We start from the raw sequence: 14,100 nt of genomic DNA on the forward strand, positions 1-14,100 counted from the left end.
ATGGGTTTGAGTGAGTCTGGAGGAGAACGATAAAAATCCCCACATATACCCATATATGGACATCTGCTCTCCAATGGAATGAACTGAAGCAGTTTATAGCTCTTTATAGCCCAAAGGCATATCTAATAATCCTGAACATAACTGTGTGTGTATTTTCAACACTCCACCTGTAGAAGGGAGTATACCTAGTGTCCAATTTCAACACCATGAGTGATTTTTAGTTTTGACACTGTCATAATAATTGTTCAATTCATCCCACATAATCAGCGAATAAAAACACATTTGTAAATGTCAAAGAGCAAGAATTTTAAAACACAACCCTGGAATTCCTAATAAATCATGTATGTGTGTGTACCTGTGAGTTCTGCTGCTGCTGAATGTATCCAGTGATGATACGCAGGCCAATCAGAGACATCTCTTTGAGCTCAGTGGCCCCCGCTGACCCAGGGGTCGTGTGCCATGCCTGTAGCTTGTCCAGTAGATTCACCACCCCCTCAAAAATCTGCCACAGATACAGACACACTCTTATACTCATTCACAAATAAACATTGTATACAATAAAACATCAGAATAAAGTTTCCCTAAATAATAATTTGCATACTTATTATAACCAATATTACATGTATGTATAAACAGTACATTTCAGTTTATATGTTTGAGAGACTTATCCTTATAATTATGAATTTGTATGTTATATACTACTGTACAATGTAGTAATTTATAACTTAATACTTTTATTCAGCAAGGATTCATTAAATTGATCAAATGTGACAGTAAATACATTTATAATATTACAAAAGGTTTAAAATTACCATGGTTTCTGAACAAAAACCAAACAAAAAAATGAACATCACAACTATGTTCATCAATGATAATAATAAGAATGTTTCTTGAGCACCAAATAAGCATATTATAATGTTTTCTGAAGGATCATGTGACTAACTCACATGATGACAATTCAGCATTGCCATGACAGGATTAAATTACATTTAATAAATATTCAAATAGAAAGCAGTTATTTCAAATTGTAATAATATTTCACAACATTACTGTATACACTGTATTTTTATCAAATAAACTCACCTTGGTGAGCATAAGAGACTTCTTTCAAAAATATGAACAATCTAACCAACCCCAAACATTTCAACAGTAATTTTTCAACAAAAATTTTACGTTTAGTTTTCCCTAAACAACAACAACAGAACCAAACCTAATCCATATTTGATTTAAGTATGATTAAAATCATATTTTGTTTTGATTCTGCACCTGAGGTCTCAAGAGTCAGATCAGATTTCATGTCGGGTTTATTTATTTATTTATTAATTTCATCATTTGGGATGTGGTGTGTAACATCATACAACGTGTGCAATATTTCCTAGGTCTGTTTCCAAAAACAAAAAAAATCTAATTGCATTTGCATGCACAGCCTAATATCCTAAATGTGGATTTCTTTCAGCTTCCTATTTCAAACTCTTCTGGCTTTGAAATAGAGTCTGTGAGTTATAATATCAGAGTAAGAACATATCCATCCATTCCCCACCTTCTCACTCCATAGTGTTTGATTGTCAGTGCCCTCGGCGAACAGGAAGTCCTGAAGCAGTCTGAGGAGGCGGAGCAAAGAAGGCACATGGGGCAGAGACACACCCTGAGAGTCCCTCAAATCTGATAGAGACGACTCCAGCATCATCTCCAGCAAACTACAACATACACATAATGCATCTGTAACACTCCCACCAGCTTATAATATTTGTTCGCAGAAGCAAAACAAACAGAATACAATGTCTTGAACAAGTCATCAGACAGACACACCCTAAGACTTAAAGAAAAAACAAGTTCTATGGTGATGCAATGCTGGAGCCACACCAAAGAAAAGCAACAGCCCAGTAGTGCAAAGAACGTCTGCCCTCCAGAGATCCCCACCCTGCCCTCATCTGAACCAAAGGAATCCAGAGAACACTCCCTTTGGTCTCAGCTCACTGATCTCTACTAGATTTCAAACGCAATAGGTTTTCTCATAATGGAGGTCATTTACAACTTAGAAGAAAATGGCCATCTTTTTATTTTGTGCCCCGTAAAGCTTCTTTTATTTCATTTAAATTTTAAAGTCACTAGCACTTCTCCTACGCATTTAAATACTTCAGGAGAGTTAGGTGACTGTTCAAGGTTCATCCAGTTCCAAAAAGTTCTTCTTCAAAGTTCAATCAGTCTGAAAAGATGTCAGTTTTCATTTTATCTCTCTGGGACAGAGGAATTGTTAATGCAGTGCCTTCTTTCTCAATTTTTTATGAGCTGTCATTATATCTGAATCAGTAAGTTTTAAAGCATTAAAGTTTTAAGCTTCTGACCTGCGTTTGATGTCATCAGGTGGCCGCACCAGCTGACAGGATGAGCCAAGCTTGGTGAGGACAGAGAACACCTGACCCCTTTCTCTCCATATCACATCCTCAGACCCCTCAGTGCCGCTCCACAGCACAGAGAATACGATGTTTGTCAGCAAATTACACAACTCCTCCTCAGGAGCCTAATGGGGGAGATAGAGAGACAAGTTTTCAGCTAACAAAGTTATTAAAGTAATGCACAATTTTTGAGGGCCCCTTTTCCAGCTGTTTGCGATTTACTAGATAAGGATTTTTTTTTTTATTCAAAAAAATATGTATTTACAATTTCTGCCCAATAACATATTTTATGGTTTGGCATACGTAGAGGAATGTATATTCTTTATAAAACTGCCCATAGAACTTATTAGATTATATTTTATTAATTTACTTAATTTTATTAATTTACTTTGACCTTGCTTCTCATTTTGTCTTTAATTATACCATCAGTTTGCTGTGTCTGTAGTTATCTTGTCTCAGGAGCTGCATTCTGCAATCACCCCCTCAACCTTTATTCACTATTCCCTACATTACTTTACTAATACAATCCACTGAATGAGTGAGTGACAACAAGTAAGCAACTGTTCAGCACGATTAACCGGTAGAAATGTGTCACTATTGTCTATTCTCTATTGTCTCTATCGCGGTTACATGCTCACGTGACATTGCTGTGCTACGTGGTCATGAAAACTTGCACATGTTTTTAAGCCTTGAAACGCAATCAGCAGCGAAAGAGAACTCATTACGCTATATACGTGTGCTGTCTGAGAAGCGTGCACACGTGAAGACGGTGCGCAATGTGCAAAAGGGTATTGAACATTATTCATATTTAATTTTGCTGCTTATAGGACTTATATGGTTTAATACACACATTTATATGTGTCAATATGCCGTCTTTGCAAGTATCCTCGTAAACAGTAATTTTGAAGCAAACAGCTGAGAAAGAAAACACCTGTATATTGGATCTGGGCAGCTCTTAATGTGACAGCAGCAGTCTGTCATTCATGTTAATCAAACAACAAAAGAGAAAAAAATCTCTCACTGCTCTTGACTTTATCACTTTTGTAACTTTAATAAGAAGAAATATATATTTAATTTACACAGCAAAGAATATGTAGTATTTTATACATTTGATTACTTTATACAATGTACGTAGCATTTCTGCAATTAGTTACATATTCTTATTTAATCGCTGACTGTTTACTTGTCTTCAGTGAGCTTGAGTTTTTTTTTTATTATTTAGGCTAGTATTATTTTTTTGTGAAATTAACACTAGTGACAAGAATTAGAACATTTCTATGGAATCAAATATTTTGATATCATACAGACCTTATTTAAAGCAAAAATAAATAGTTACCGTGAAATAAAATTACTCATATCATGATATAAAATTTTGGTCATATCGCCCACCCCCAGTTCAGCATGTACCTGTGGGTTGGATGTGTTGGAGATGGTGTCTGTAGGAGGTTCGGTGCTGTAGCTTGTGTCGTCCAGAACGTTGGACAGACTGGAGCTCTTGCGTGGCCTCATGCCTGGGAAGCTCTTACTGTGCTCCAGAGGAGAAGGGGTCTCTGGCTGGCTACCCACAGGTGTCTGGGATCCTTTTTGAAGGCTTATTTCCAGCTCAAAGGGTGAGCTGAAGGGTGAGAGTGGCTGATACACGCTTTCCTCTTCTTCCAGCAGACGGGACGACGATGGAATGTCCACTGTGTTGGAAAAGGTAGACGAATGACTGCTTTGTTCTCCGGAGTCAAATGGCTTGAAGTGCAAGGAATCGCTCTTGAGTTGTCCAGTTGACGGGGGAGACTGGGAGAGGTCAGAGTAGCCCTCAGATGCATCCTGAGCTTCTTCCTCCTCGTACTCCTCTTCATGGCAGGCAGTGAGGGAAATGTAGACGTTCTGCCGAGTGTCCTCCATTACGCTGTCCTCACGACGGAAGACGGGTCTGGAAAGAACGGGGTCCAGCGAGTTGATGGGGCTGGACAAAGAATTGGATTGGCTGAGAACGCGAGACTCGTACGATTCTTTGATGTAGAGTTTGGTGAGAACATCCTGCCAGCCTGACTGACGAGCGAGCTGCTTCACATACTCTTCATTGGAGTAGATCAAGTGGAAGAGCTGCAGGGATGAAAGAGGGAGAGAGAAATGTTAATTTACTAATTAATAATTATTTAGCCAAGAACATACCATTCACAACATGTACGCTTAGAAATGGGTAAATCATTGTGTTGCATTTTGCAAGTGAATGTCAGATGGACTGTATTTTGAGGTAAAGCAAGTGAAACTTGTGATGTCAAATGGGTAGAATGGGTCAAATGAGAGATTGGCTTTTGGTTGGACATGTGAACCTGATATGATTTGAACCATGAGTAAGTCAGCTGCTGAATCAGTAAAGACTCTTTAAAAATGACAGATGCAGTGATTCATTAGTGAAGGATTAGTTTATAAGATAAAGATAAAGATCTGTAACCCGTAAGTGAATTGTTCGTTTAGTGAGTAATTAATCTATATTATAGGTCAGGGTTTCCGCTAAATTGACTCATCCCTATCCAACATCACAATTAGATAACTTGCTTTTTCCAATCATAAGTATGATTCATGTACTCGTCGTAATTATATCACATCACTGACTCTACCTAAAGGCACAGTCAGCGCTATGCTAAGGCAGTATGCTAAACTGTTAGCAAGCTTGCTAGCCATAGGCTAACTGAAAACACAATCTTACCCCTTGTATACATTTGTAATGCATGATCAAAAACATAGCCTGTTATCTTGATATCTTAGCTATACAAAAATTCCAACCAGTTAGCACTACGTTAGCTCTTAGCAAGTTTGATAACAAAAGTCTAACTGAAAAAACTGTTTTCAAAGTCCAACTGAAAAGCTACAACACCCCATGAAATAAGCTTATCATTAATACTGGTTGAAGCTGGTTGGTTAGTCTTAGCTGGTTTAAGCTGGATCTGGTTTAACCTGATCAAGCTGGTATTCAGCTGGTTTTAGCTGGTCTCACAGCCTGACCAGCTAAGAACAGCCTTACCAGATAAACAAGCAGTCAAAACCCTGCTGAAAAAAACAATAGAACCCTGCCCAAAACACAATAGAAAATCTAATGGTTTTAATGGTTATAATGGCAATTGTATTGGTTTTAATGGAAACTATAATGGTGTCTACTGGTATGTGATGTATTCTATTGGTGGGATGTTAAATCCTATTGGAAAAATGCCCAAAACACACTACAAAATGGAATTTTGTAATGGTTTCACTGGAAAAAGCTAATGGTTTATAATGGTATTTTAATGGAAACCATTAGAATTTCTGTGATGGTTTCTATTGGGCTTCTATTGTTTTTTTTTACCTGGCTGGAAGACCAGGTAAGACCAGCCAACCATCTTAGGCTGGTTTTAACTGTTTTTCATCAGTCACTCACCTTACGACAGATATCTAGTCGGACGCTGAGGTCTGCGCGATGGGACAGGTATGCCACTGCCAACAGGTCTCTAAAATTAGGAGTGGGATCTGCACCAAATAAACAACAAAACAGACCAATCAACAACTGAAGTGTAAAGTTGATAACTGCCATCCACCTTTTCTTCAGTTTACCTGTGGCGAGCACCTGCTCATACAGACAGCGTACAGTTGCCATTGTGATGGGGACATCTCCAAAGGAGCAGACCAGCCCAAGGTAGCCAGAGTCCTTGAGTTTGATGCGCATTTTACTGCGCTCAGGTATACGTTCACTCTTCAGGACTTTATACAAGACCTGCAGCAGAACATGTGTTCATATCACTCTGAAAGATACTGATCTAATCATTTTGGTTTGAAAAGGTCATCTCAATACATGCCTTACTGCAATGCCAACATTTAAAGTACAAGCTTATTCTCACCCTGAAAACTCTCTCACGAGCCTCGTCTCCATAGTTGGTTTTAAGCAGCAGACAGTAGAGCTGCTCCACCCCTCGCTCCAGAAGAACCGTCACAGCTTGCTCACGTGGAGATGGAGAACTCCTCAATACAGTGTGTAACACATCCAGAATACTGATCACCTACAGAGAAGGAGAACATACGGTCAGCATTTAGCGAGCTCTAGCCCATCCAGAATATCACCATAATAAGAAACAACACATGGACTGAAAAAGGTTCCTTCAAAGAAATAGTATCCGTTTTTTATCTTTACATTTCAGTATAATAAAATCAAATCGATCAGATCACAAGTAGACAATGGAGACACATTCCCATTTACACCTGCTGTTTTAATCTCTCTTTTGCCCACTTTCCTGATTTCTATGACTGTGTGTATGTATGGGCCTCTTCTGATCTTTCGATCTAATACTGTGAAATATGCTTGTGCAATTTATATTAGAACATGAAAAAAAAAAAACTGAAATGATATGGAGAGCCGCAACTTTCATTTTTGTTCTAATAGCTGTAAAACTTCGCTGAACACTGTGGGTTTGTGTTAGAATCAGGAATGGTAAGAAAGCAGGCTGAAAGTTTTCACCTTCAAACCCAACTTACAATTTCAAATCCCATCTAGTTAGCACACTTCAACAACACATCCCATAATGTTTAAGAATTAGGGCAGTATTCAGAGAGGAGGTGGTCTTTAGTGGACGTTTGAATGCATTTGACCACATGAGTGTCTACATTAAAGAAAAAAAATCCAATCAAATAAGTTTTCAACTACCTCTGGAAGTGCTCAAGCTCAAAACATTTCATATTCCAACACACAATATGAAACTGACATGAAAGTGACAAACGAAATTGTTGTGTAATCCATGGCATGCCAAGCTATTAATTAATTATTTTTATAATTTACAAAACGTATGACAAACAAATACCGTTCTGAGTCAAAATTTCACCGAAAATGCATGCGTGGTCTTTTTTTTTATGAAGCCATAAAATTATGAAATTGGCATTACTACATTCAATATTTATGAGCAATACATAGAATAACAATTAAATGCAAACAGGTAGTTCCACCCCAAAATAACACCAGTAGTTGAGTCAATGTGTCTGACTGGTTGGGATACTCAAAGAAACACTGATCTGACACAATAAGACCCACTGTTTACTCTATTCAGGAATGCAACCTACCAGTGTCTTATCACCGATAGCTATCTGCATTAACTTTCTGTCTCAGAAGGAACACACTAGGTTTTGGAACAGAGCAAGTTTGTGTTTGTGTGGGTCACCTGCTGCTCGTCCTGCACTATAGCAGCGTAGGCTAGTACACAGTGCAGCTCCTCAGCAGTGGGAGATTTCAGAAGGTCCTTCAGCAGAGCAAAAAGAGCGATCTGCACTGTCTGCCTCTCATCAGACAGAGGACTGCCATCCTTCTCCACACTGTGGACAGAAAAAGAACACTTACAAAAATCTTTCATCCACGCTAAATATTTCATTTTCTTAGATCTCCAAGCAAAATCATAATAGTACTTCTCAGTTCTGAACGTACCTGTAGTGTGTCCGAATCGAGTCCAGGATGTACTGAATACCATACCTCTTACGAGTCTTCAGCTTGCCTTCATTGATGACGGTGGTTAGGTACTGCACATGACCTACAAACCAACATAAGTACAGGCATACAGATAAAAGGGTTTGGAATGAAATTTGTCCTTTTAGGCTAAACTACTCCTTTAGGACCTGATTATTATTTGCATTTAATGTAAGTGAGTTGAATAACAAAAAAGCTATGGCTAATGCTGTTGTGATGTGTTTTGGTTGTTTACCCAGGCAGACTGCAAAGTGGCTGTGGCTCCAGATTCTGAAGTCAAAGAGCAGGTACTGGTACAGCTGTGATAGGAGGGCGTTGTTGCCCTCGTTGGACACCTGCTTGAGCAGGAACTGACAGGCCATCAGTACACTCATGTCCATCATACTGCTGGGAACCTAAGGGAGAAAAAGAATGTGAGACAGGAGATGAAGTGTTTTGCCATCAATCAATTAAAATACATAATCAAATTATTTACATGATATGACGATCAAATTCACATGTGCTGACAAATATCCCTTGCAACAGAGATATATATATATATATATATATATATATATATATATATATATATATATATATATATATATATATATATATATATACACACACACACACATTATATATATTACACACATTATATAATATATATATATATATAATTTTAATGTATTATTTATATTTAAATGAAACGGACAAACATTTTGGTTGCTCAGTGTCTTAATTCAAGCTTGAATTGTTCTAATAGGCAAACTCCCTTTTACCTAATTTAGATCAGGAGGCTCGATTGTTGTTTTTTCATTAACATACATTTTATTAATATACAAATTGATATATATATATATATATATATATATATATATAAAACATATAAAGTAGTTATATACCAAAGTTTGAGGTCAACAAGTTTTTTTTTCTCCAAGAAATTCATATTTTTATTCAGCAAGGATGCATTAAATTGATCAAAAGTGGCAGTATAGACTTTTACACTGATACAAATTTTTTTTTTTAAATATACAACATTTCTATTCATAAAGCCATTCTGAAAAAAAAAACCCACAAATCATTTTAAATCGTTTAAAATAAAAAAGTGACTTTAGATTGTGATAATGCTTTACAATATGACTTTTGCTGTATTTTTAATCAAATAAATGCAGCCTTTGTGAGCATGTGCTCTTATTAGATCTTATTGACCCCAAATCTTTAAACAATAGTGTAAATATTAATAAACATTCTTATAAATATGAATAAAAACAATTATTATACATATAATAGCACACTAGTATGTATTTTAATTTAAGTAAATGTGATACTTGTCCTACATCAATGAATTTAATTGACAGCCCATGTTTTAAGCCTGAGGATGGTATACTTATGTAACTGTGTGTGTGTACTTATCAACTCTCAAACCCGAGAAACTCTCTTCAAAGGACTTTACAAGCCTGTCAAGTCACAGTACATCAAAAGCAAATCAGATATGACTTTAATTGTTCTGGAACAATAAAGGCCACTGCTGAGCCTAATGATCTTATAACAGATCAGAAATATATCAGCATCTGTTTCTATGAACTTCAGCTGCTGTAACAGAGACGCCCATAGATATCATTTTTTCTTATCAAATTATCTGCTTAATATCACATGCCTAGTATCTGATCTAATTGCTAATGTAATGACAAGTATGCAGCTTCTATTTGAAACTTTCATATTGAATATGTGTTAAATGTCACAGATGTTGAAACATGCTGTTGTGATAAACGTGTGAATTCATGATTTGAATGAGTTCACGTCAGACACTCAAACCTCGCTTATTAATTTCTTTAAAGATTCCTGGCATCAGATAAAACCTTAAAGCATGACAAACTGTGTTGTGTGTGTATTGTGCAATATCATGGGATTGATAACACAAGTGTTTCCTAACAGGATGCTACGCCTTGAAGTCACATACACCAATATGTCCCGTTAAACGTCCAGACGCCCTCGCTATTCACCAGTGTGTGTGTGTGTTTGTGTGTGTGCGCATACCTTGCCGAGCATGGTTCCGATGATGGGCGGCCCGTGGCACTGAAGCAGACTCTCCTGATTGGCCGGATGGTTGCGCAGCATGTTCTTAATCATCAGCAAAAACGCTGCTACACTGTTCTTCTCTAAACGGCCCTCTAACACACATATACACACACACACAAAGCAGCAATCAGTTTCACATTAGCAAAGTGTAACATTGACAAATTGCTGCAATGGCATTACATGGGAAATCAACAGCCAAAGGTAATATAAAGTTCAACTGCAGAACACGAAAAACATAAACTCGCCAGCAGCCTCTCACACAGGCATATACAAACACATGTAGAATCACTTAAACACAACTTTATGAATCACTACCTCACAGCAAAATCAAACAGCGTGCTCAGAAAACATCTATGGTGACTCATACTGCAATTACAGAAGAATTTATAATCATAAATGTGCAAAGCAGCTCTAAAAAGCCACATAACAAGCTGTTACTGTTAACATAACTGTGAAAAAAAAACTATCCTAAAAAAAGAAAAAATATTGAAACTATATTTTGCAGTGCTGTTTTAGTCTACACTCGAAAATCTCTCTCTCTCTCTCTCTCTCTCTATATATATATATATATATATATATATATATATATATATATATATATATATATATATATATATATATATATATATATATATATATACACACACATATATACATACTAGCTAACTATCACAATAAAACACTACAAAAACATAAAACTCCTTCATATATATATATATATATATATGATAAATTAATTGATACAAAGCAACGTACATACATGTTTTTAAATTGTACTTAAAGATATCTTCCTGTAATTATATATTTTAAAAAGAAATACCTTATGTTTATTTAAAATATCAGAACTCGATCTTCTGGTGAAAATGTCAGACTTCCTTTTGGAAGATGTATGCAGGACACCAATCATTCGGCCCATTAAACCTGCCCCTCCACAATCAACCGCAAGCTGACATAGATTTTCGAGTGTAACTCTGAAATCTCAAAATCCAGGCACCAACTGCTGGCTGCAACCAAGTCCCCACCCTATATTATGGTATTTCATGATACAGAAGAAAAGATCTGCCACCACTCCTTTTTTATCATGACTTTAATGGCCATACAAATTGGTTTTGGAGTGAAACATGACTCAAACTTGACAGTTTTGTGAGATTCACTTGTACATTCAATCCACAGAAACTACAGCAGAATCTGTTTATACTTTTAAGCTAATGCTTTTTATTTGATGCATATATGGACATGAATTATGGGAAGAGAGAGAGAGGGATTGGAATCAGACATGGCTGACAGACTACTGACCAGAAGACTTCCCCAGTGGCAGCAGCATGCCGGCAGGGCCCCTGGAGGACGTGAGCTCTGGCCCGAGAAGGTCTGAAGTCTCCTGACCTACAGTCTCACCCCGATCCAGTAAACACACCTGCTCCAGCAGGGGCAGGAGAGCTCCCATCCCACCTACTGAGCTCAGAACATCCTACACGCCAGACAAGATAATAAAACATAATTAGCAGTTCTATGAGCAGGATGTATGAGATTATGAGCTTTGTTCGAGAAGTATGTGTTGAATTCACATATTTCCCAGCACTGGAAAACACAAAAGGCTGTGCTGATGTCAGAACAAGATGACTCATTCTGATCTTAAAAGACAATGAAGCTCAGTGACGGATACAGACCTTGACGTCCCAGTTCACCACCCTGTGACCTGTCAGCCTGCCATCGTAAAGATGGTTGGGGGACAAATCCAAACAGATCTGGCTCTTAAAGGCCTACAAGACAAAAGAATGTGGATAATGTGCACAATTATCATCACATTATCTTTAAATTAACCATTTGATACAATGTACTTATTGGAAGCCCCGGCTCCAGAATCAAATCGCTGAGGGTGCTTCTTAAATTGGTGAGGGTGCTCTAACCTTAATATAGCCTATAAAGGTTTTAGAGCCCTCCATTGCTATGGCGCAAAGAGTGCTCCGTTTATAATCACTAAAAATCTGTCACTCATCTGTTCATCGCAATCTCACAAAGTTACATTTTAATCAATGAAGTTCACTACGCAGCACAATGAATCTCTTATTTACATTGCGTCTTGTTATAATCTGAGATGATTCGTGCTGAACACAAAACCTGAACAAAAACTCCGGCGATTAGAGTGGTGAGTGGATTATAATTTAAATGCCTCTGATTGGCTGTTGCGTTCAGGAAATCAACAGATATGTCTGTGACTGGCTACATTGCTCAACGCTGCAAAAACACATTGAAATAGAAACCGATCTCCAGAGTGCAAACCATAACACACTGGATAGTATGCCGAATTTGCAATGAAATGTCATTATTACAGCTTTAACTGAGGGTGCTATTGATTTTGTTTGAGGGTGCCTCGCACCCTCTAGCACCAGCATAGAACTGGGCCTGACTTATTGTCTACATACCTGCGTTTACATTGTAATTGTTTGTACATTTAAAAATACCTTCCTGTAAGTTTATCTGTAATTAATTTCTGTAGTCACATCTATAATTAGACTGTCGTCCCTATTCCGACCCCTTAACCCACCTTTAAACCTGTCCTTATCCTTAACCGTATCCCAATAGCAGGTAAAGAAAAACAAAATCAATATTTTAAAATATTTTTTTATGCACATACATTAAAGACACCTAATGTAAAGTGGGACCAAATATTTTAAATTAAATAAAATATAGAAAATATTTCACACTTGTATCATTGATCATGTGAACTCCTTTTGTTCAAAATGTCAGATTTTTCAGGTTTTGCATAATAAATATTGGTGTGTGGTGGTGTTCTGAAATGAGGAGGCAAAGTCCTTTTTTTTTTTTTTTATCAAAACTAAATTCATGTCCCACCTCTACAACTTACATTAACAATGTAATCAATATTCTATTTATTAAATCCAAGTATGAATCTCATCAAGTTAGTGTTTTACATTTATTCCAAAATAACTCAAGGCAGTTGCAGTTTAAACAATATATTTTATTTGTGATCTTATGTTCAGCTATTCTTTTTAATAGTTAACTTCTAACTATTTGTTAGAATAATATTATTAGAATAATATTGAATTTTTCAGATCATCAGTCATCAAAGTTCAGTAAATACTGGTCACAGACGTGGAGATTTACTTTAAATTTCACCAAGCTGATTACTCACTAAAAACCCCTACAGATCATGTTTTCATGCCATTTTAAGTCTTACTTTGACGTAACAAAGTGGTTATATCTAAGTGTGTGAGTTTACTCACTGTTACTTTTAAATTAGCCCATTAATGCCATTATATTGTTTATTCAGAGTGATTCGCGAACACAGAATGCACAAGAGGTGGGATTTATTGCATGATCCAATCACAGCCGATCATAACCAGTCATATCCAATCACATCACGATGGAGGCACTGCCTCCTCTCATGTGTATTTCCCCATTCATTCTCAATTACCACCCACCAAACCCACTGCATGATTTAGGGGGTCTGTTAAAAGTCAATGGGCTCAGGGGAGGTGAGAGACGCCGACTCCAGCTGTAACTTGTGTGTGTGTGTATGTGTATGTATCAGATGGATCACTGGGAAGATAATTACCTGTGGGGTGTAGTATAACACTAGTTTACTGTTAACTTCTGAAGGTTCACCATCAGCTTTGAATAGAGAAACATTATTGGGACCTGCCAAGCGAAACAGAGATAGACATTCTTTAACGCTTGTTTCTTTTTGGTTGAATATGTGAATTTCTGCATTATGAATGCGGTGGATGTCTCATTTATACCTGCAGTGAACAGGGCTCGTGCCTGAGCAGGCTGCAGAGCTTCATGGCAGATGAACACCGTGGCTAAAAGGCCGCCCAGTGATGAAGGAGAGCCCCACGCAGTGTCCTGTAGCCCTGCCGGGATGGTGTGAACTGGACTGTCCCGACTCAAACCTGGCCGCCCCCCTGTGGCTGCTGCAAAGGATGCAGGGAAGGACTGGGAACGTGCAAGGGTGGGTGGCCCAGCATGTGCTGCAAATGCCATCTCGGAGGGCGAGTGGGACTGGTTGGGCAGGGTCGGAGAGGTAGTCATGGTGGTAGTGGTACGGTGACCAGCTGATCCAATGCAGCAAGAAGTGAAAGGCTGAAATGTTGATAGTCAAACATACCAATGAAACAAAACATGTTCATAATAAATCAAATTCCTGCA

General features: G+C 37.5%; 1 protein-coding gene across 3 annotated transcripts in view; it reads right to left on the reverse strand.

Annotated features, from left to right (window-relative positions):
* Positions 1 to 14,100, reverse strand: part of nbeal2 (neurobeachin-like 2) — a 76,152-nt gene that overhangs the window by 23,566 nt on the left and 38,486 nt on the right. For all 3 annotated transcript variants that reach the window (XM_058746202.1, XM_058746200.1, XM_058746201.1), the window contains 15 exons: positions 13,692 to 14,034; positions 13,508 to 13,590; positions 11,598 to 11,690; positions 11,227 to 11,398; positions 9,889 to 10,022; positions 8,105 to 8,264; positions 7,831 to 7,933; positions 7,571 to 7,721; positions 6,263 to 6,421; positions 5,979 to 6,138; positions 5,806 to 5,894; positions 3,804 to 4,493; positions 2,346 to 2,521; positions 1,541 to 1,697; positions 356 to 502 (listed from right to left, as the gene is read on the reverse strand). In XM_058746202.1, the coding sequence (XP_058602185.1) occupies positions 356 to 502; positions 1,541 to 1,697; positions 2,346 to 2,521; positions 3,804 to 4,493; positions 5,806 to 5,894; positions 5,979 to 6,138; positions 6,263 to 6,421; positions 7,571 to 7,721; positions 7,831 to 7,933; positions 8,105 to 8,264; positions 9,889 to 10,022; positions 11,227 to 11,398; positions 11,598 to 11,690; positions 13,508 to 13,590; positions 13,692 to 14,034 (2,817 nt within the window). The remainder of the gene's footprint in view (positions 1 to 355; positions 503 to 1,540; positions 1,698 to 2,345; positions 2,522 to 3,803; positions 4,494 to 5,805; positions 5,895 to 5,978; positions 6,139 to 6,262; positions 6,422 to 7,570; positions 7,722 to 7,830; positions 7,934 to 8,104; positions 8,265 to 9,888; positions 10,023 to 11,226; positions 11,399 to 11,597; positions 11,691 to 13,507; positions 13,591 to 13,691; positions 14,035 to 14,100) is intronic.

Source organism: Onychostoma macrolepis, chromosome 16, assembly GCF_012432095.1.
Source record: "Onychostoma macrolepis isolate SWU-2019 chromosome 16, ASM1243209v1, whole genome shotgun sequence".
Lineage (NCBI taxonomy): Eukaryota > Metazoa > Chordata > Actinopteri > Cypriniformes > Cyprinidae > Onychostoma > Onychostoma macrolepis.